General features: G+C 39.3%; 1 protein-coding gene across 1 annotated transcript in view; it reads left to right on the forward strand.

The window, feature by feature from the left end:
* Nucleotides 1-23,953, forward strand: part of BANK1 (B cell scaffold protein with ankyrin repeats 1) — a 133,410-nt gene that overhangs the window by 102,466 nt on the left and 6,991 nt on the right. The window contains exons 9-13 of the mRNA XM_058024285.1: nucleotides 6,576-6,675; nucleotides 8,166-8,456; nucleotides 11,244-11,531; nucleotides 21,198-21,270; nucleotides 22,337-22,526. Of these exons, the coding sequence (XP_057880268.1) occupies nucleotides 6,576-6,675; nucleotides 8,166-8,456; nucleotides 11,244-11,531; nucleotides 21,198-21,270; nucleotides 22,337-22,526 (942 nt within the window). The remainder of the gene's footprint in view (nucleotides 1-6,575; nucleotides 6,676-8,165; nucleotides 8,457-11,243; nucleotides 11,532-21,197; nucleotides 21,271-22,336; nucleotides 22,527-23,953) is intronic.

Below are 23,953 nucleotides of genomic sequence, written 5' to 3' on the forward strand. Positions count from 1 at the left end.
CAACACGACTGTGTTTATTATGTCCAGACATCTAAGAAAAAGCCACATGGTGTAAACAGCTGTGTGAGGGGTTTGCAGTAAGTTATGTTTGCCTGCTACTCTGAGAAGTCATTCTGACTAACAGATCAGTCATTGCCTTTTGTTCCTAGAATGAGCAGCTTTATTCAAAAACAGTTACTGATGTGAAATACCTGTTCTTTTTGTGGTCTAACCTGTATGGCACACACAGTTTTAAGTCAGTTGCCTCTTGCCTAGCTGGATAATGGATGTCAGAGACACTGTGAGATCTGACATCTGGTGTTGATGCTGCGAGGCTTCCATAAGGCCCAGTAAACTGAAGGGAAATAATGGAAAACACAACCTTGAAAGGCATCAGTGAGAAAAGTCCCAGGGACTTCTAATGCCCTCAGACCTTTCCTGTAAACAAATAGAGCAGGGAATGGTGTTCTAATTCATTTCTGGGTGTTGGAAGCGCTGATCTCTGTGGCTCAGCAGCGCTGCATGTGCAGCTCCTGGGCACAGCCTGGGATGTGCAGGTGAGGTGTGGGGCTGAGGCTGTGCCTTCTCTGCTGTGGTGAAGCAGAGAACAGAGCTGAGGCCCAGCTGGGCAGCAGGGTGGAGCACACAGGGCCGGCTCAGCTGTGCTTGCTCAGAGGGCAGACTGCATTGCACATCAGCTGGCCCTGACACATGCGGAGCAAGCAGATGGCAGCAGCCCTTTTGGCTGGAAGGGTAATATATGCCACTCTTGGCTTTTTCCAAGACAAGTCTTGCTTGGGTCAGGAGAGTGAGTTCAAGTGTTTCAAGGGCTGGATTCAGCCCACACTGCTTTAAAGCCCTGTTTGTTTCAGTATTGCATGGCAGAACATGTGCAGGAAAGTTCTTTTCCACCACTGCTCTTCCCACCTGCCCAGCTTTACAACCACGTTGGTTTTTGTCTTGGATTGTAACACTGTATTGAATGATTCATTGCCCTTATGCTTTAGGGTCTTCTCATGGTTTTTTGCAAGCTTGAGTTATCAAGAAGCTAATAGGGTACTAAAGGTGTTTGATATTAATAAAGCTAATGAACAACAATGTTGGATCTGTCCTCATGCATGCAATCAACTTTATGAAGCTCACTTTCTCAGTCATTTCTCCAGGTGCTCATACAGGACCCTGGGAAAATGAGTCATAAATACTTAAACACTTCCAGTACTTTGATGAATATTTTACATTGTAGAATATGTGAATATTCGTAATTAATGCAGACTTGAGAGCTAGAAAAATTTTTATAACCAGAATAGCTGGTCACTAGGCTCAGGGATGCAGTTTGAACTAAATGAAATATAAGTGTTTGCCAAATTGCCTGCTTGCCGTTCATGAAGACCTGAGAGTGCAAATGGAAGGTATTTCCTATGGTACACTAGTTCTGACCTCTGCATTCTGGAAAGCTCTGACAGGACAGTGATAATGGGCATAGTGTAGGCTACACCACAGTGAGGGTGGGAGAAAAGGAGCAAAAACTGTGAAGGTAGATGGAAATATATCCCTTTTGCTTCAGTTGTTGCATTGAGAGTCTAAGCAGCCAGTGCTGGCAGGTCTGAGGAGTGGTACGAGCAAATAATCCGGGGCTGGGAGAAAAAAAATCCAACTGCTGTGTTTCAGTCCAGTTTGTCTGAAAGCAAGAACATTAGAAAGCAAATCTGGTACACCTATGACAAAGAAATGATGGAAACATCCAGCCAAGGAAAACAATTTCTTCTGTCTTGAGTTGCTGAAATTACTTACCCTATTTACATCCCGTTTTGCTCTGTGTTTAAATTCACTCCCGGGGGGAGGATGTTTTCAGTGTGTTTGTGTACCAGCACATAGGCTTTCACTGAGGTCCAGTCACCAGCTTCTGTCTGGAAAGGAATACAGCAAGAGACACTCTCCAACAAGTTTTTTAATTGCATTAATAAGGTTTTGATTTTTTAAGTCAAGGAAATGGCTAGAGGGCTCTTTTCTCTGTAAACAAAGAAGAGGAGATCATTTGAAGTTGTCCAGACTGGATAACCTTGGTGAGAGCAGTCTAAGATATGTTATTGTGTCTGGTTTCTATGACAGGAATGAAAAATAACAACATAATAGCAGCATTAAAAATAAAAAATTAAAAAGCATGTCTGAGTGCATGCTTGCCGCATTGTGAAGGAAAGGTTGAAAGAGTAGCAAGAGAACAACCCAAAGTAGGATTATGAAGTCCACAGGAAGTAGAAGCTGTATCAGGTTGCTAATGTCATGATAGAATTGTAGCATAGGCATTTAAGAATACTGTGAGAAGGACCGAAGCACAAAATGAAATTGAGCTAACGAGAAATCTGAAGTAATAAGAAATGGTTTTTTAAGGATATTTTGCAACAATTCATTGTGAAAATAGAAAGGCTTATTAATTAGTATATTCTTGGCTCTTGTACTATTCAGTACCCTTTTAGCAATTTAAATAATAGAAAGATTTTTCAAATTCCTTCCAAGTCCATGATCCAGTGTAGTGATTTATGAGTGGACACACTCTTAATACAGTTAGATGAAATTTTGAAGTGTTTGCAGTTCACATCAACTTCTTAGTTTTCAAAGCTGTCGATTTTACTGTTTAAAGAGGACTGTTTGCCTCATTGAGATGTGTACTGAAGAGAAAAAAAAACAAAAGGTGCTGAAATAAAAAGTGGAAATTAGACCATCTCCTCTTAGCTTTCTTCTCTAATGATATTTAGAGAAAATGCTTATTTTCTTTAGGATGCCCTGACTCCAAAGACATAGACATCCACATAACTGCTCAGTTGGTATGAGATACTTTTAAAAGCACCACTGTGCTTGGATCTTGGCTCTATTTGCTCTTGCAGCCTTTCTAGCATGCCCATATAGACTGTGGTAGCTTTAACCAGCATTTGACAACTTGTTTCTCAAAATCCCAGGAGGATCAGGGCTCCATATCAGCAGAAGGAGAGGGCAGCTGCTGGAATCTTTTGGACTGGTGCCTCTCAAGATAGTCACATGGTAGAAACTGGTGTTTCCTGGTGATCAACACAGGTTCAACTCTGGGTGACTGGTAGTGACTTGAATGTTATCTTGTTGCTTGATAGTCAGAAGAGGATGCCTAAAAAACTGTGCCTGTAAGACAGCTATGCTGTAGTTGTCCTCTGCTCTGAAATGCTGAGCTACAGAGCAGTGGGAGACAGACAAATGAGCAACACATTCTTGGCAGAACTGCAAACTTTGAATGTTGGGAGTGGGATAAGAAGGAATGCTGTGGTGACATGTTATAAACAAATCAGGCAACCAGATTTGTCTCAGCCTTGGAAGAACAGGCCTTAGTGTGACTGGAGGGTATTTTTGGGATGTCTCCTTGCAAGCCTGAATTCTATCCAACAGGCAGCTGGAAATGCCCTAGAATCCAGAAGAAGATTAAATTGCCCTACACAAATCAGAAGTTCTTACTTTGTTTCTAGAAATATATGATATGGATGTACTTTAGATATAGCAATTTATATTTTATACATAAAGGCTAATGTGAGCTGTGATTGCTATATTTACCTGTGAGTGAGTAACTGTTTATAATATGAAGTGCAGATGTCCAGATGCTTCTCACTCTTGCCATAACTTGATACAATATCACTGTTGGGTCAGATTCCTCTGAATTCTTTAATATTTCACTACTCACTGTACAAAAAGGTAAATGCTCCTAATTTCAATGGTGTCAACCCCTGCCAGCATGGATGACTGTATCAGTTTAACAAGGAGAAAATCTTTCAAACACATACCTCACAAAGATGGCTCTTCAGAAGAGCATTGTAAAAATTTTTGACAAGATGGTTACAATAATTTTCATAATGAATTTCCGAGTAAGGTACTGAGATAAGTCAGTTCAAGCTTTGTATAAGTGGAACAGTTTTGAAGCTGTTAAAAAACTTTACCTTTTTAAAAGTCAATAATAAAGATGGCTAAAATGCATAAAAGACAGAAAATTAGGTATCTACATTTTGCCTTTGAGAGGTGGCATTTAATCTTAGGACTTGAAGCAATTTCAGTCTCTCAAAAGACTCTCAATGCATGCCAGCATTTCTGTAGCATCCTGAAGTAACTGAATTATTTTGAATTATTTTGCTAACTCATAAACTAAATTATTTTGCTAACTCATAAACGAAATTATTTTGCTAACTCATAAACGAAATTATTTTGCTAACTCATAAACGAAATTATTTTGCTAACTCATAAACTTTCAAACATTCAGAGCCCTTTTCCATAATCTTTTGTAAGCAGTCTTGTGCTGAGAACAACTTTTTTTTTTTCCAGTTAAGCTAGTTCTTCCTTTGGAAGGTGGCTTGACATCCATAAGAAATCTCTAGAGTAAATCAAAGATCCATTTTCAGCCAAACAGGCTCAAACAACTTGGAAGTTCAACTATGCTACTACATTCAAGTTACAAGACCCAGCCCATATAAAAGACACTTCAAACTTAAACAGCAATGAGCATTCATTCAGGGCATCAGGGCAAGGTTTGCAAGCTGAGCCATGGCATTATTCCAATTTAGTTATGTCAATTTGCATTCTTAAATAAGGACACTTTCTACTGGTTTTGGAGAGACTGCACGATTTTCAGCTTCATGGTGTCAACATGCCCAGTGTCAGAGGAGACTTCTGTCAATAATTTATTCATTATACAGAATTTTTTCCTAGTGTAAACATATTTAGTTAAAGACTGTTTCCATCTGTTCAGCTTTTCTGTGTCTCACAGGTCCAGGAGACTTTTAGAAAGTGTAGTCAGGGGCTAAACTTCTGAATTGCATCTTGAATTCCCTACAACTCAGCATTATCAGCTGAGTTGGAGCAGCTATAATCTAGCAGGACAGCTGACCTTCAGTCTTCTGAAACATTCAAATTTCACCTTGAAAGAATTTCCTGGGTGTGGTACTCCAATGTTATAGCAGAAGAACTTAATATATCTAGATCTCTCCTTGCTTGATTTCTTCTACACACATCTTCTCTTCACAGGAAACATATTGAAGTCCCTTTTTACTCCTACAATATACACTTACATTTAGCACATGCAGGCCTAAATCTTTTGAAAATAAATATTCCGAAAAGCCCTAACTTTGAGGCTTTTGAGACGTATCCTGTTCCTGTGAAGCACAAAGGAACTACATAAGTAATAGGGAAGTTCAAGAAAAACAAAATTCTCTCTCTGGTGCACACATTATATGGGCACAGGAGGCAGAGATGAATCCTCTATTGTTGAAGGGGAATATAGATGTGTAAAGATCCAGGTGTTTTTGTAAAGCAACAAAGCAAGCCAGGGAGGCACTTGTTGCACAGTCTGGTGGCTGCAGTGTTTCAGACTGGCGTTCAGGAGATGGCTGCGTAAAACAGCAGCAGGGAAGAAGGTATTCTCAGTTCCCCAGAAAAACCTGCTATTTCTCAAAATATTTTCCTCTTTCATGCAGTGAGAACTCTGTCCCTGGGCAGTGGCTGTGGGTGCCACGAGGCAGCAGGATACTTGGAACAAACTTCTTCAGATTCCAGCATGAGCTCCTGACAATCACTTTCTGTGCTTTCCTCTTGACTTCACTGTCCACTATTCTACTTGTAATTAATCTTGCAGACTGGATGATATATGGACCATGCTGTTTCCCTGTCTTCTTTGGGGTTGCTGTATTCAAACCACTGGAGTTAAGATTTTGTGATTCAAAACTCCTGATTAATTATTGAGGGCTCCACTGTGTCAATAGAGTATAGTTTTGTATCCCACTTACATGAGAATCAAGGTCCTGCTGGGTTTCTTTAAAAAAGCTGACACTTTTTGAAATTCCAGTTGTTTCTGAAAATGAGTGATTAACAAATGTGTGTTCTATATTCTAAACAGCAGAACTTTCTGTAGTTGTGTTAGAGGCTTGCTTTTCAGAGGTGAGCAGAAGTTCACCTCTTCAGCTTGAGGAAATACACTGATGTTTTAGAGAACCCATTGTTCTGACCCTCCTTGGGCTGATTTTGCGCAGCACAGTGTGAACTAAGAGCTTTCTAGAGGAACAAAACACCACACTGCCACATTTGGTCACTGAGGTAGAACTCCAAACATGCTTTGCAGTCCCATTTCTGTTTTTTCAGCACACACATGGCTTTTGGTACAAACCACTGTTTGTAATGAGCTCCCCAGAGATTTCTTGCACCCTTGAGCTCTTCAGTCATGCCCTATGGACTTCATGTTTTTCTGTTGCTAATCTTTCTCTTAATCTTCGTGTGCTTCACAGCTGGGAGCAGAGTTGGGAACTGTCTGGACAGCCCAGCAGAGTGCTGAGGAGAGGAAAAGGCCAGTGAGCTTAAATCCTTGCTGTGCAAACTTGATGTTTTGTGTCAGAATATGGTGTTCTTTCACTGTATCCAGAGATACACAGGGATGTCCTTTTGCCTGCAGTGTGTAGATCCATACATAACTGCAAATGCATGATGTTTCTGTCTTCACTTTCCTCCTAGCAGAACATTGTATATTATATCAATGGCAAAATGTGAGGGCAGGAGATGATGCTACTAAAACAAATATTCTCCTTTGTTTTTCTTTCTAGAACAATGCAGCAAGTGATTTCACTAATTGCAAGGAGGAAGAGAGTGACACTTATGAGCTTATGTTAGGCTCAGAAGCTCCACCAGGCATGGGTAAGTCGTGTTGTTAGACAGCTTTGTTGGTACTGTTCAAATTAATCTATCATGTTGTGCATCAAATGAATGAATTCCTGGGCAGAGAGGGCAAGTTCCTCTGACATTTTCAATTTCCACATGTTACTGCAACTTCCAGGGAGAGCAGATGTCCTAAAAGGAAAAGGCAGCTGAGGGATTCAGTTGGGATAATAAAGTTCTTGCTCAGTAAGAGAGACCTCAGTGCAACCACCCCTCCTTTTAGACTCTGTAAATTTGTGGTCTCCACTCTGAATCTAGAAAACTGCTGAATTCTCCAAGCTCTCAGAGAAGAACCTGTAGGCATTTGCCTACAGGTGCAGTTGAGTCCTGTGTGGAGGTACAGATAGTTGACATTTGCAGCTTGATGTTCCTACTTCCAAGCATAGATTGGTGACAAGCCTGTTGATGATCTGTGTGGTCATATGCATTCTCCTTGAAAACTGCAAAGTTGCTTGTTTGCATTTACCAACGGCATATATTTTTGCATATATCTTACAGTATCATGGATCTAGGAGACTAAATTTAATCCTCTTTTAATCTTGTTGACAATTTTATTTTTTCAACTGTCTCATACATATGAAAAGGATGTTTCTTAGTTGCTAAGTTCAAACTGGTTGCTTTAGCACATAGAGGTAGATGATAGACACTGTGAAAAAAAGGTTTGCTCTGATAAAATTTTCACTGTCTCTGTCTCTGTATATGGGAACACCTCAGGGTGAACACCTGGAGAAAGAGCATTAATTGTACCACGTTAGCCAGGCAAATGCCCTAACCTCCCATTTGAATCAGTGGTGAAAGGCAGGCTTCACCAAAGGATAACTCAAGGTGGAAACCTACCTCAAGGGCTCAGTAAGGTCTGCTGACAGATCATGTCGTTTACTCTGTTACATTACCGGGGTTGACTACTAAAATTTTGATGCTGTAATAGTGATTAAAATGTACACGTTAATGTCCCTTCACTTTGTTCTTGGTCTGTGGACCAAGAGACTAAGACAGAAGAGCTCTATTTCCACAAGTCTGCAGTCATGTCTCCCATGGACCATGTCTATTTCAGTTTAGAGAGATTCAAATCAGCACCCAAATCCCACTGTACAAAAAGCAGTAACACAGACATGTGAGTTACAGCTGTATTTTGCAAAGTGCTGCACTGTGCTGCCTTGAAAGTCAGGTAATAGAAATTCTGGAGGCAGGGAAAAGGTGTGTGATTTCATTCTGACAGCAACTCTAAAAAAGTTTAACATTGCACACACAAAGATCGTTTGTATCAGAGTAGCAAGATACAGCGAAAACTTCCACTGTTGATTTAGTAAATATTTAAAAAGCTCTTCACTGATGGTATGAATTTGACAGCTTTCCTGCTGTATCAGTTCATAAAAGTTTTATTAGCCATTGTGTTGCTTCTGTAAGAATCTTTGAAACAAGAAATGCTTCTAGATGGCAATTTTTAAATGAAATAATGCTTTCTTTAATATTAAAAGCCAAGCAGAACTCAAGAGATCAATATGCAGTTGGATTGAGATGCCAACAAGAATTTGAGGTGGATGAGGAAAAGAAGGATGACCTAAAAGACAGCAGAGAGGAGACAGAAGATGAAGATGAAGAGGATTCATACAGCCCTCACAACAGTCCTGGCAGTTTGTATGTCAATGTAAGGGATGAGCTCAAAGAGAGCAGGAGAGATTGCTTTTTCTGCAAGAGGCCACCCCCTCCTCCCCCTCGAAATCTGCCTGGCATCCAAAGACAGGACAATCTGAAGAATTCATCACAAGGTACGATCTTGGGAGGAAAATAACCCTGGGAGGAAAATACATGCAGGGGCAGACAATGTACTGCTGCAGAGATTGGTTTAATTGCTTGTGGAAGTAGCTGGGCAGGATGGCCCTAGTGCTACAAGGCAAGCTTGTGCATATGAGACCCTATCTCTGCAAAACAAACATCTGCAAGGGATCTTTGCTGTATAAAAATACTCATGACCAGGTTTGTCATGTAATGCTGTGTATGGGCTCCTGGGTTCAGCTTTCCCTCATTCCACCCATCTCAAAGAGCTGCCAAATAGTGCATGGTGCACTGGATTTGCAAGAGAGGCTTGAAACAAAGATGAAGCCTGTATTTTTGTCAAGTTGACTTCATTGTTTGCCATTTTAAAACATTAAATGCTATTATGAATTTATATACAAATATTTAATTATATTTAATATACAGCTTGAAGTATCACAGATAGAATTAATAGAAAGTGGCTACACAGAGAGAAGTAACAGTATCTTACTACATTAGGGCCAATGTTGTAGTTATATAGATGTAAAAAGTTATATTGCAGATTAAAAAGAAAGGCAGAAATTCTGACAAATGCTTTTCCTTTTTTCCTTTTTTTAATACATCTGTCCCAGAATAAAAATCTAAAATTTTGTGTTCTCATTTGATTAAAGTGATGAGAAACTCAAAGTTCTATTGCATCTGTTTCTGAAGGGATGATCATCGATTTTTCTTATTGCAAAAAACAACTATGCAAAGTAATTCAAGCTTAAATAGCAGTTTTAAATAGTTGCATAAGGGGGAAAAAACCCCTTCTTATTTGTTATAGACACTGCTGATACGTGTGCACACAAATTGCTTTTCAGCTTCTCCACAGCTTATTACTGTTAACTATGTTTTCAAACGTGGTGTAACCTATTAGAGTCTTAAATTACCATCACCAAGCACTCTGATGTTCACATAATTAGGCAGAAATAGCTTGCTATAGGTAGGGTTTTATCCTGTGTTCTGCTGTGCAGGAAAGGTATAGCTACAGGTAGAAAGTCGTAAGTGAATTCTATGGGAGTGAGGGGCAGCATAAAGTTAACATTAAAGTGCATCTATATGTGTGTATAAATGAGGGATCAGTTTTGGCACACAGGATTTGTTGGTGTAGCTTTGTTATAAATGCCTGTTTTGGAATAGTTCTTATATGGCTACATCACTGCAGTAATGTTACACTCTCTGCCAAATGCTCTCTGTCTGCATGTGGGTACCAGAAGAGAAAGTTTCCTGGTGTCCTGTGCCAGCTCCTGTGCTGGTAAAGCAGAGTTCATCTAAAAATGCTCCTGTGGGACTAGTTCATTTAAAACAGGCTCTGAATTTTTCTGTGTTTTGCTGTGGTTTCATCACTGGAAAATGGGGTAGATTAGAATTCCTCCAGATCAGGATGATGTTTCCTTTCAAAGAGGAGCTGTAATGAGTTACTTATACATATTTTCAGCCAGCTGCTTGCCTTAGGAGTTGCTGTGCAGTACCTCCAAGGCCCCTCTTCAAGTCTGTGTTTTGGCAGTGGCCTGAGAGTGCCCCCTGTGGGAGTTGAAAGAAAGAATGTCCTACAGAGAAAGAAACAGAACTTATATAGTGACCTGGAAATAAAATATTATTCATATTATACACGGCAGGTGTATTAACACCACTTGTGGTTTTAAAACATATCTCTTAGCCAGAATGCATGTTAATGGTACATACATATTAATACATCCCATAACAAATAGATCCCACGTACAAAGGTTGTTTAGCCCCTCTGAACCAAATAAACAGGTAATTCTTTAAATAGCAGCTAAAGGATTGAAAACACCAGTAGTGGCCACAGCCAAATTTAGCAAATACACATATGTGCAGGCAGTAAATTATAGCACGAGGAAAACATGAGTAAGTCCAGGGATTCCAGGTCTACTGTTTTTGCAGGAAAGATGGGTAATCATGCCAAGGAAGTTATAAACATTTATGGAAACACCAGCCTCAGTGACAGCTTCTAACTCAGCAGTTTGTGGGTGTTTTAAGGCAAATCAAAACAAACCCAGGTGTGGGGGAAACCAGCTATGCCTTTTAATGCTGTAAAAGGCAGCAACTAGAGCAAAGCAAGTTCTGAGTAGTTCTACTATGAAATATATGAAGTATAGGGAATACAGAGAGACGTGGAAGTTTTTGGAGGGGAGAGGGTTTGGTAGCCTTAGCATAGATTGTAAGAGGTCATACATTTTACCTACATTGTAGAGGACTTTTCAATTTCTTTTTCACCTTGGCCCACAGTAGATTTGTAAAGTCCTCAAAACCCTGTGGGAAGAGGTAGGAAACACAAAATCCAACATTTCCTAAATTAAGTTTCAATTCTTAAGTCATTTTTGCAACAGGTAACAAACAGCTTGACTTTCCAGAATGCCAAGGGCCACAGGTACCTCTTACTTGGCTTAACCATGAGTTACGTGTTAGTTACATGTTGGTGTAACTCTCTTGAGAGCAACTTGGCCACTCAGTGTTTCTGCAAATAAATCCCTTTTTTTTTTTTTTGTGGCTAATAGCTATGCATCTACATTTGATAATCAGGTGTGAAATCATGAAGAGGCCCTGAAGTTGGAATTATTCCTTTGGGACATCCTCTCTACTGAGTTAGATGATCAGAATGCTCTGAAAATGAGCATGCTTTAGTGTAGAAGTGAAATGAGGTCTCTGCACTACTTTAGGAAACACTGAAGTTTTAAAATAAGTCATCATCTCCTCTCTTTACCCTGTATATGCAATACAATTCCTTCCTTTTTCAGAGAGGACTTTTGTGATGGACAGGAGTAAAAGAGAGCAGAGTGATGGACTCCCAACCACATGCTGTGGAGAAGACCAGGGTTCCTGTGAGGAGGACAGCGAGGAGGAGCACCCCTACACTTGTGTGGCACAGGATGAAGGAGTGTACGACCTCATCCTGGGGCAGGAGGAGCAGGAGGAGGAGAAAAGGAGGCACTGCAGGTCCTTCATCATGAACAGACCGCCAGCCCCTGCGCCCCGGCCCGCATGCTCGCTGGTCAGGGAGGAGAACACTCCCTACATTGTACAAGGTTGGTGCTGCTGCCATGTAAATATTTTCTGGGGGAATGTAGACTCTTCTCTTGGTCTCTTCTTTTTGAGCAGTAGCGTTTTCTAAAAGACTAAGATCCCTGTTCAGCTGCCTTCAAACCAACACGTTGCTTGTTTCAGTCAACCTATTCTCACCCTTCAAATGAGCTGACATCTCTGAATAATTTTCAGTTTGCAGCAGAGTAAATATCACAGTTTTTTATTTAGCTTTTAAAAAATTATGACAATATGATAGAAAATGAAGAATTGCTAGGCTAGCTGTGAGTGTGTATGTTACAGCAATGCAATGTAGAATGTGCTATTTGAATTGCCTTTCTTTCCAGTTTCTTTATCAAAATGGTTTCACTTAAGGCTGAAATCTCTGTCTTTGATTTATTTTTTTTTTCTTCTGATGAGAAGAATTCTCTTTTCTGAGATAAATGCCTGTGCGAGGATTCCTCTTTCAAATACCTTTTCCTTTCAAATACCTTTTCTCCAATTTGAGATGCTAGGAATGGGCGTTTCTAGATAGGATCACTGTATTTCTTGAAGGAAAAATTATGTCTTTTTACCACTTCTATGAAAACTGGGAAACTCTTTTGAGCTATTTAATGGAAATACAAGACCAGAAGGGATTTCAGATATCTTTGTAATCCAATTCAGACTGAAACCAAATTTGAAAGTAACAAAAGGAATTCAGTGGATACACTGCAGAGATCTCTTTGTAAGTCCCAAAATCATCCTACCTGCATCCCCAGCCTCTTCTACAAAAGCCTGCCAATGCATAAGAATAGATGGTAAAAAAATAGGCTGTCAAAGGACACCACTAGGTTACTTACTAACTTCATGCTGTGCATGTTTTACACTAGAACAGAATTAATACTGCCCAAGACATCCTACTAAATACAGAATAGCACCTCCTCTTTCATGCCTATCTTAGTTGTGGTTTCTTTTATTCTTCCTAGCTAGCTGTTTTCCTCCAGACTGTAACTCCAGGTTAGGGCCAGAATGCATGGGCTAATTCATTCATCATTAAGTTTCTCTTTCTTCAGCATATTCAGGAGGTACAAGTATGAATCATTACAGTGTAATCCAAGAATGGATGGGCATAGGGAGCCTGTTACAGCTCCACAAGTCATGAAATGGCTGTTTTTACTGAGGTTGCTAGAGCAGGGTCTCAAATCTCGGTCCACTGTCATCATAAACAGTCCTGTAACTTGGAAACCCTTAGTGGAGATGCTTTATTGGGGAAATTGTTTTTACTGTCTTTCATTGTACTGGAGTGCTTCTACTTTGTTTATTGGCTAAGGCAGATGCTATCAGAGGAGCTGCTCTGATGGGGCTGTGGTTCCCCGTGTGTATATACATATATTCATATGTTCACACACACAGGTTTTTTACCTTAGCTTTCATGAGCATGTAGTGGTAGACAGATTGTTTTCCAGTAGTTCTACGTAATCAGCCTCTGACTTATGTTCATTTGCTTACACAATTCATGAGGAAAAATGGAAACACTTCAAGAAAGCTTCAGCTGCCCACTCAGGTGTCTGTTATCCTACCTATCCTGCTGGTTCCAGACCTAGAATATCTCATTTTTGTCCAGGAATTCCTGAGTTGGGTAGTGAAATTTTAGACAGAAGGGATATATCTTAAGCTGAATAATTGTTTTCTTGCTACTTGGATTGGCAACGTTTTTCCTCCACATGGGTTAAAAAATTCTCTCTCTAGTCCAGCAACATTCCAGTTTCCAATTTATTATTTTAGGACTGTTTATATTTGATTTTTAAAAAACTGTTTCATATGTATGAACCAGGAAACTTCATTCCAGTTCGTCATTAAAACCTGCATGTGTCTTCAGACCTTCCTTTATAATTTTAACAGTGTAAAATACTCTAGTTATGCATATACACATTTTTCATCCAGCAAATAAATTGATGGTGGTTTGGGGGTTTGTTTTCATCTATTATATTAGAAAGAGCGCCACAGATATTGCAAAGTCAAATAATCAAAAAGTTAGAATTGAGGTAGTTTTCCCCTTTCTCCCTGCCAGGAACATTTCAATACAGCAATAAGTAGGTAGCCATATGCAGCTATTTATCTCAGATATTTTCTTTCATTTCATCTAGAGTTTAAAGTGGGTGAGCGTAAAAAAATTTCATTGTTTTTTACTCACATTTTGTTTAAAATATAATTCATGCCTGATACTAGGCCCCACATGTTATTTCAGACCCTCCTGTTGCAAACCCTTTGATTCTGCATCCGCTGAGTTTTGGGATGCCCAGTATGAAGTAACTAAGATTCTTGAGGTGAACAAAATTACATAACACTTTACTCATTAAAAGCAGAGACACCATTGATTTCAGTGGCCACTGAGTTCTCAGAACTTCAAATTAAATCCTCAGTGTGTCTGGTCAGTACTCTGACATCAGACAGTATAAGTTGGATTGCTGCCTTAAATGACTTGTCTGAGCTTTGGGTAGGGCTTTGTGGGAAAGAGAAGAACTGTCCTGCAGAGCAACTTCTAGTTACTTAACTGAGCCATCCTTCCCTCCTCTGCATTCACTTTCTATATGCTAAATACCTTTTAATCTCTAAAACAAATTATTTCATATCCCTGTAAGAAACAGATTGTCTTCACTGCACAGTTCTGGTTGGTCTTCAGAGCTGTGCATTCAGTAAGACCCAGATCCTGTGGAAAAACAGAATGGAGTATGATGCACAGAGAGGGGCTGTGTTAGGGCTACACATTTGCTCACAAATGGATGCCCATGTACTTTGGGAGTTCATGAAAAGTTTCATGCCCCAAGGATGGCAGAGACTGGTGTGATTGTGCCATGCAGATATGCAAGAGGAGCATTTTTTTCCTTGTACTTTATGTACCCATAGATGGGCCCATTTATTTGGTGGAGGGAAGTAAGCATTGCATAGCAGAAATGCCTTTTGCCTCCTTGATTGCATGCAAGTGACTCTTAAATTTATTTTTTTATCCATCTGGAGAAATTAAATGGCTACATTTCCATGAGTGCTTTCACCACACATTGAATGAAGGCCATGACATCACAAAAGAGTGATGTCTCCTTTAAACAAAAGTGGTGGTGCTTCCATGAGAATAGCAACAAAGAAGAAAGCAAGCAAATAGCTTTCTTTGTAATTAGCAGCTTTCAAATACATGGAATATCAAGTTTGCACTGGGCAGAAAGCCTGCTCCCTGTAGTTTACCCCACTTGGTGTTCTGCAGAACAGGATAGGGAAACTGTTGATCTATAGAAAGCAAACATGGGACTTGACAAGAGTCAATTTCAGAGCAAGATCTACACTTCAAAACCTAGGCAATAAACCGTCTGTGATGAAAGTTGTCACAACTGAACTACCACAATTCACAGTTTGAGCATCTACCTTGAATTTGCTGACACATAAATTCTGGGAAACATGGAGGAGTTGAAAGATTTAAAATATAAATGTTCTAATCGCTTTTACTCAGTTTCATTTATTATACTTTCAAATTTTAATGAACATTCAAACTGCTGTATTGAACACTGGTAAACAGACTGCATTATTAACAGAGAGTAGATTTGTTCTTTAATTTAGTCCACTGCAAGAATTTTATCTTGTGTGTAAAAGGCTCATCAGCCAATGGAGCTGCAAATTGGTGCCAAGTAGCTCATTGTCCAGATGGTGTGCACTTTTACTGTGCTCCCTTACCATTCCTTAGGTGCTTAGTACTCCTCTGAAGGTTATTTCAGTGTTTTGTTCAATTGTCTGCTGCCAAAAGAACTGTTAAATAAACATCTGAAGGTGTTGTGGTTTCAGTTTAGAGTGCAATTTTTAATGTTCCCTATTGATACCAAGTTTGAGTGAGCTGGAAAGCAAAGTCCTCTGTGTAGTTGTAGGAGAGATGCATGAGTTTCTGCAATGTCCCTGCCATTTCTGAAGCCTGACCTACTAGGAATCCCTCAGGGTTAAGGATTACATTACTGTCCTGGTTTAATAATTTACCTGTCATCAGACCACTAGTATGAAAGGGTTTCTCTGCAGCAAGAATACCTGCCCTACAACAGCATAAATTTCCTATGCTATAGCCTTTATTTCTTTGCAAACTTCTCACAAATCCCTGAAGGAATGTATTTTCTCTTCTGTGCACTGAAAACATTTTGCTATTCAAAGATAGCTGTCTGTGGGAACTCACCGTAGGTTTAAAAATTAGAAGTGAAAAATATATTTTCTAGTTACTGTTCCATTGGAGAATAACATTCTCATTGCTCATCAAAATCACAGGGTATGCAGAAGAAGTAGCATTCAGTGGATATTTTTAGGGAAGAAGAATATCTCACCTACAGAACAGACAGCATAAACCCACTGAAGTGAATAAATAAAATCCAGAACAGCACTGTTAGTGTCCTGGAAACTTATCAGGCTGATTACTGGGAAATACAGTGATCTCATTCTGAGTCAGTAATTCTTATTAAGCCAATTGTTTAAATGCTCTATAGCAGGGGTTTCCAAAGTGAAGCCTCAGAGACCATGCAAATTGCAAAACATATATGTCCCACAGAGGGATTTTGTAGTGCTCTCCTACAGTGAGTGTAAAGTACTGCACTGCAGATGAATTTCATTATATATTCCTAACTTAAGGGTGTTTTTCCATGAATTAAATACTAGGAAGCACCGTTTGGCTGACACTTAGACTGGTTTTACAGTCCTGGTTGGGAGTGATATACCAGCTTCACCCACTGTCTTCATTCAGTCAGATTTTTTGCTATCTGAGCTTTAGTAGATTGAAACAAGTACTGAATAAGGTGCAGAGAGAAAAAAATATTTATGGGATGCTGTCTGGCTGCAAACCAAACTGTCCCAAACACCATATTTCTAGTAAAAACATGTAAAGAGTTCTTCCCTTTTTTGCTTTTCTCTACTCAAGAAAAATGGGACTAAAGAAGTATATTCAGGTTTTACACCCAGAGCAAATACTCCTTGAGTATGTCGCTAAAGTCCTTCCAGCTTCCATGATGCACTAAGTTCAAATTCTGACAAGAGCAGAGATGTGAAGGCTGTTTTCATTGTGTATGGTACTGGGGTGCATAGTACATTGACACCACCCTCTGAGCAGCTCCTTAAACTAACTGGTGCCTTCACTCACTCACTCACTCACTCACTCACTCACTCACTCACTCACTCACTCACTCACTCACTCACTCACTCACTCTTTACCTCTTCTGTAAGGAGGGGTTTCTGGTAATATTTTTATTATCTTGCTTAAGTGTAGGGGAGTCATCTCTGTAGAGTCTCCCGAGGTCCCTCTGTGACTAAAGTTGCTGAGATTTTAACAGATTTGAGCTCATATTTGTCAGACTCAGAATCTCACTGCAAATTGTGAAGGGAATTGCTGGTGAGTATATGTTTATTTTTGGATTAAGATTTTCACATCATCATTACACTGTAATTCCTTTTAAAATCATTTTGCTTTTGGTCTGAAAAAATGTAGTGGTTCATTCTCAGCCAACTAAACAACTGTGGAAGGTAGAGGCTGGCAGTAACCTGGGGCATTAGGATGAGTGGATGTGATGCTGTCACTGAAAAGCCCCAGAAATGTAAGGGAGCAATGTGGTAGGTTGGTATTTCTGCAGGGGCACTTGGCATCACCTAGTCTTTATTCTAATGAAATGGCTGTTGTGTGTTCTCAAAAACCTCTTGAGTGTCAGGCTGCCCATTTAGGCCTGTTCAGAACTCCTGTACCAGTGTAGATGTGGTCACTTGTTTTCCTGCACTGATGCTCTTAAAACTGCTCAGTCTTTTTCCCTTTGCCTCGTCATGGTGTAGGTGTACCCAGACACCAGTGCTGCCCTCAGAGGACAGCTTCTGGAACTTGAGCCTTTGTTACTTTGCACTATACAGCCAACCCTTCTCCACAATGCCTGGACCTACCTAGATCAGATTCATAAGATTCATATCATCATTCATGATGTTATGCTTTTAATCCATGCCCAGCTGCCTCGCCTTGTGAAAAGAAAAAAGTCTGTTTACACGATCCCATTTCCTTAGTTGATTTCATGTTATGAGTCACTGGAATTTTTGGTTTTCATTTTGAATATGTGAAATATTTTGTATAAGTTTTGGGAGTGGTCATTAATCATCTCTTACAAAACTTACTGGTTAGCATTGCATTGGTGACCTCTCTTGAGTCCTCATGCTGAGTGATGTTCGGTGTGTTAGCAAACAAAACAGACAAAAGGAAAATATATCTAAAAAGATGTGAAAGAACATCTGCAGAGTTCTCCTCTCCTGAATAATAAGCATCATTCTACTATATTCCTTCCTTAGTATTCTCTGTGTATTTGTCATCTCTTGCTGTGCTACATCTAATTTACAATCCAATCCCTACCAGAAAAAAAGAACTTAGAGGTTTTATTTGCCTAGGTGCTATGCATACACAGTTTAAATGCTAAAATATTTAAATAATGTGGAAAAAAATTGAATGGACAAAGGCAGGAGTCTCTCCCTGCAAAATATCCTGAACAATAATTCACTCCTCCTTCTCCATTCTTCCATTAATCATGAATTAATTACATGATAATTCTAAAATGAATGAAGCAAAAACCTACAAAGAACAAGAAGGCAGCTTGCAAACCCACTGTAATTTGCAACTGAGTTGTGTTCCTAAGTTCAAACCTAGTGTACTAATTATTTGAATTATCACTTAGCCATGTGTTCATATAAAGATTTTGTTTTCCTGTATTTAAATTTTGAATGTTTCCTAAAGAAAACAGTAATAGATAATTTTGTTTGGAACATCAGCTCAATGAAGCTGATGAATAAATGCATCTTGAATTTCCTAAGCAAGCTGAATTCAAAATAGTGATATTTATTGATAGATTGTTTTAATCACTGTCTTTTCTCCTTTGTGTTTGTGCTACTGAAAGTGCCAAGTAAGTATGTATAAGGTATGATTAGCTCATATGTTCTTTCAGAGAGTAGGTTCATCAGTCTAGCTGTGATTGAATCACTAGTGCATAGTGGAAACTCTTGTTTCATTTTTAGAGGTAATGTTGCCAATTCAACAAATCAGGCAACATCCCTCATAGTTTAGGTGAGTAAAGTAAAATATAAATTAGAAACCATATCTTAGTTGATCATTGCCTCTTAGCTGATATGAGTTCTTCTCCCCCTTCATCTAACTCTTCCTGTGTTTTGATTTCCTGTGTTTCCTAATTATGTCACTAACCAATTTTTGAAATGTCATAGTGCATCTGTGACTCGTTAACATTACAGCTTTGTGTTAGAAATTCAATTAATTCTGAAAATCAAATTCCTGTCCCTTTTGTCAACCTGCAGCTACTGTAAAAACTTTCATTCTCTTTTTCTAGACCCTTTATACTCACCACAGTTTCTTGCAGTTTGTTACTATAAAATCTTCTTAGTTCAGAATTATACACAAAAGACTTGGATTTCAAATTTTTCTAACCCTTTTGTGGTGCTAACCATGAAAATATTAACCAAATTTCAAGCCTCATAGCATTATTTACCTGCATGTGCAGACAGCCTGAAACAACATCTTTAGTTAGTCTGAGATAAAACAGGCAATTCAGAATTCCTTGGATCCCACTCACTTTCCAAGACTTACATTAGGGATTTTCCCAGAGTTTTGCATATTTGCCACAAAATTTATATTTTGTCCCTTTTAAAATGTCATTTTCTGCTTTCATGTCCTATTAGAAAATATTGCAGTAGTTTCATTCTCTCTGAGTTTGCTTTGCTGGAAGAATATTGAGGTTACATTACATTCCTAAAGAGAGGTCTTACTGCCTGAGACATAAAAATGTATTTAGGGCTTGCAAAGAACTTCATCTGTATCATGTAGCAGCTGAAGAGAGGAGAGGGAATGACGTGGAATTACTTGTTAGCTCCCTCAGCCTCCTTTAATTCTGAGAAATTGCAACAGAAGTTTGTTGTAGACAAAAATTAAATGGCATGTATAGGGTTAGGATATTTAATAAGTATATTTTGACTGGTAGTTTAGCCAGTCATAACATGAGTAAAAATCCAAAAGGATTCTCCTTCTGATCATACAGATGTTACTGAAGGGTGCACAGTAAGTGTGATAGAAGTACTGAAACACTTTAATCAGATTATCTGTGCCAGACAGGCCCAGAAAATAAAAAGTATATATCCTTACTTGAAGGACTGTGACATTCTGACACTTTAAAAAATTGCTATATTAATATTGTTTTACTGAAGGAATACTTGCTTTATCTTCCATTTAAAAAATAATGGAATATATCAGTGTGCAAGATTACCTGTATCTTTTATTTCCCTGCTGTGTTCAAGTAGCTCATAAGTAATTGGAGTGTGGGAATGAAAGGGTGAATTGCCAGAGTTCTCCCTAAACTTATGGCAATTGTACAGTGGAGTGTTCCTGCCTTTCCAGGCATTCCAGAAGCAGGCGTTTGTTTTCACTGACCTCACCCACACTGAAGACTTGCTGCCAACTAAAATAATTTCAGCAAGATGCAGCACATAAAGTGGTTTTAACAATTTTACTTTTCACTGGAAGAGTAATTCCATTTCTGATTACTCCAACACTGCAAAACTCAGCAGAAATTTCAAAGCCTATCAATTAAAGTGCTTTCCAATCAGGCACATTGTTGAGTATGTCCCTTCTCCTCCTTATGCAGTAAAATTCAGGCTGCCTGCATTACCTCTGTGCTCCCATTACTTTAATTTCATCTTTAAAAGGAGAATATTATTTCAAGTAGAGAAGAAAACACTGCAAACATACTTAGTAGGATTCTTTGATAATTACAGAGAGAAATATTTAAAAAGTTGAAATCTATCAGTGTTTGGCTGAGCTAGGGGCATAAGTGAGAGCATGCCTGCTCTGCTGCTTCAGCAGAGCTCCCTTGGCCTGGGCCTTGGTCCCCAGGAAAATATTTGCTCCATTGAACTGGCACATTTGCTGCATTGCGGTGATGACAGAGGATTACTTAATTGACAGGAATTATTCTAGGTTCCAGAATGTCAGTTTGTTTAGCAAAAATCAGAATTGAGACTTGAGAGAAAGCAACTGCCACATAGGCTATGTCAGAAACTGAGCAATTCCCACCTTCTGGGTGTTACATATGCTGCCAGCAAAAGTTGGAGTGCTGCATTTCAGGGTGTATCCACTCTGGGCACCTCACAGGAGTGGGAATGATGGGCTGCTCTAACAGAGGGGCTGTGCTTTGCTGTTTCTAATGCTTGAATAAAGTACACACAAATATACACACACCTTTTTTTCAGCAGTGTCACCATTCTCACCTGGTACTATTGGGGCTTTTTCTGCTTTAGTTTTCCCCATAAAATAAGGAACAGGCTAAAGTGTCTGTACCATCTGCAGAACTCTGAGATCCTGCTGTTTCTTCTAGACACGTAATATGCTAGTGTGATAAATCCTTTTAATTTTCTTCAAAGTGTCTTGTAATGGTTTCTGTAACATCAGTAATCCTGCCATTCTGTGCAACAGAACAATTTTTCAAGTAATTAACATTAGACTAACAAGTGGGTTGAAAAATACTCTTAGACTAGAACAATAAAATGTATTCCAGCCTGCTTTTATGAGTCTCCTTCCTTCATTGAGAATGAGATGGTTTTTATTGCCATTTTTCAACTTCCTTATGTTCCTGATTTTGTTGCAGTGTTCCAGCAGAAGGCCTGTCGAGTGACCAGTGACAACAGCAGGACATACTGCGAGGCCAGGAGCCCTGGTACAGAGTTTATTTTAGCTCTTTAACTGCCATGATGTTTTTCAGTGGAGCTAGCAGAGTTTTGCTGTGACTTGATTTTAGGTGATTTAGCATCTGTTTTGCCTCCTACAATTTATATCCTTAATGGTATTGCAGCATTAAGAGATCAGATTAAAGAAAGAAGACTAAAAGTTATAGTCTTGTAGGAAAGATTTGTAGAGTCAGAATTACTTTACACTTTTCTATTTCCCTTCATGATTGTGATTAAAGCCAAGACAAGGAAGGACAGGAGGGCTCAGCTGTGCAGTAATTCCAGCCATGGAAAGACAAAAGTGGGGAGAGCAACAGTTCTCTCCTGGGTACCCCAAGATGCATGTAAAGTTGATTACTTGCGGCAGTCCAGTTGTTATTTGAGTTGTAGCACATTACAATGTTGCTGCTATAAATTCCAATTGTGACACCCCTTTGAACAATCCTTAATGGTACCTTCCTTGCTTGAAATGAAGATAGTGGTGCATGGTGGAACAGAAAACTGACCCAAATCCCATTGAGGGACTAAATTTTTATCCTGGCCACTCCCCATGCAGTGAAACGGGTGCAAAAGCCTCACAGAGGGCTCAGAGCCCCTGTTCCTTTGCTGCTCATGTGTTCTGCATCAGCCATTCCAGTATCAGTATCCTGGGGAGAAGCAGTGCTACACCTCCCTGGAGCAAGCTGTGAACCTGATAATGCCCATCTCCCTTCAGCTGTGTTTGTACCATAATCTCCAGGAACTCTGGGCTGCAGTGTTTTCTTGTTGCTGCAATGCATTTAATAATATATTTCCTTCCTTGGAGGAAGGCAATCTTTTGAAATTTCAAGATCCTTCCTGACCAAATTTTATCCACAACTTTTGAGATATGTAATGTATGATGTTGACGAAGAAAGGATAAAAAGTACTGTGGATATTTTATATAGCAACCATTTCCTTTAAAATGTCAGTAATGTAACTGTAGTGCTAGAAGGAAATTATTTCATGAACCAACATGCTGCCAGAGAGTAATGGTAGAATCCTCACTGATTTATTGCATTTCTCACTTTGTACATTTTGTTGTAGAAGCACACAGAGGTCGCACTGAGACAGTAACTTACAGCACTGTGGTACACAAGATGCCTTCTGAGCAGGAAGAACTCATCCACTTACAGAAACAGGTGAAAAATGGGGCAATTTCTGTGGATGAAGCCCTTGACAGGTTTAAACAGTGGCAGAACAAAAAGCAGAGACTACCATCCACTCAACAGGTATGAGTTTGAAATTTTTTCCTTGATAGAAATCTTGTTCGGATGTTCTAAAAGCAAGTTCCTGTGTTTTGGCTCCTGCATATGAGGTCAAAAGCAATAATCATTATTTCTATGCAAATCAGCTCCCAAGAAGCTTGCTGGTTATAGTTCTGAATCTTATAGATACCTGTTCCCACTGTTGTTTGAGAGGTTTTCTGAGTTTGGTTTAAGTGCAGAGTTAAATATGCTGTTCTCCAAAGACTTGTGTTTTAAACTGTTGGCTGATGTGCATCTTTCATGAAATCACAAACCTTATGTCACCAAACAAACCAAATGTGCTACTGAGCAGTGTCAGCTAACAAAACCTGACTATATCAAGCATACATTTATTCTAGCAATTATAATATATTAACTTATACCAGGCTTTATGCCTGTCTGAAAGGGTTGAATATACTTAGTGAAATCCACAATTGTTGGCAATGCTCTACAGGTCCTTTGTATTGAATGTATGGAGTAAATTGAGGGGCACACAATAATCAGGATTTACAAAAACCTACACACTGAGTCACTGAAAGAACTGCATCAAAGCTGCAAGTCATGGAGAGGAGATTTGTTAATTACTTCTAAAAAGACACATGGAGGAAGAAGTTATGCCCTCATTTTATAGGAGGTCATGCATTAACAAAAATAATTTCTTGTTGTCCTTTATGCCATTTAGTAGAAAGAGGAAAAGCAAAGCTAGTCTGCTGCTTTTCAGAGTGAAAGAGCTATCAGATGCTGCCAGCAAGGAGAGTGCTCTTTGTGTTTGCATCTGCTTGAAAATCTGAGCTTTGTCATCATAGTGGAGCACTTAACAGCCAAAGTGCAAGGGCCGGGAACAGTCTGGGGCCCTTTCCCAAGCTGGGCACCAGCAGCACAGCACTAGGATGCCACCTTCCAAATCCATCTGCAGCCAAGCATGCAGATTAATTGCTGGTGTTGCTCTCAGTCAGGGGCATTTCTTGTGGAGGAAGATCATATCTAATCTGTACCATGATAGCAGCACCAAGTTATGTCTTTTTTTTTTCCTTGGTGAACTATAAGATATCCATATTTCAAGGAAGATTTGCTTGGCCTTTTTTCAGTGCTTCAGTTTTCAGTGCTTCAGGAAAAAAGCTGCTTTGTAGTGGTGGTTTTTACCCTGCATAGCATGTGTGACTTTTCTTTGGTTTTGCTCCATAGAAAAGTGCTTTCTTCTTAGTCCTCTATAAACATGATGAACTGACTTCATGCTGTCACTGCAGTTTTTTGTCCTTCACTTGGATTTTTGAGGAAAAATTGCTTTTCCAAAAAAACCAAAACAACCCCAAACAAACAGCAAAGAACACCCAAGACTCTGTAATCTAATGCCAGAATTATTTTAACTTACTGCTGGCAGGGATAACTCCACAAGAGTCTTAGGTAAAAAT

Source organism: Melospiza georgiana, chromosome 5 (assembly GCF_028018845.1).
Source record: "Melospiza georgiana isolate bMelGeo1 chromosome 5, bMelGeo1.pri, whole genome shotgun sequence".
In the NCBI taxonomy this organism is placed as follows: domain Eukaryota; kingdom Metazoa; phylum Chordata; class Aves; order Passeriformes; family Passerellidae; genus Melospiza; species Melospiza georgiana.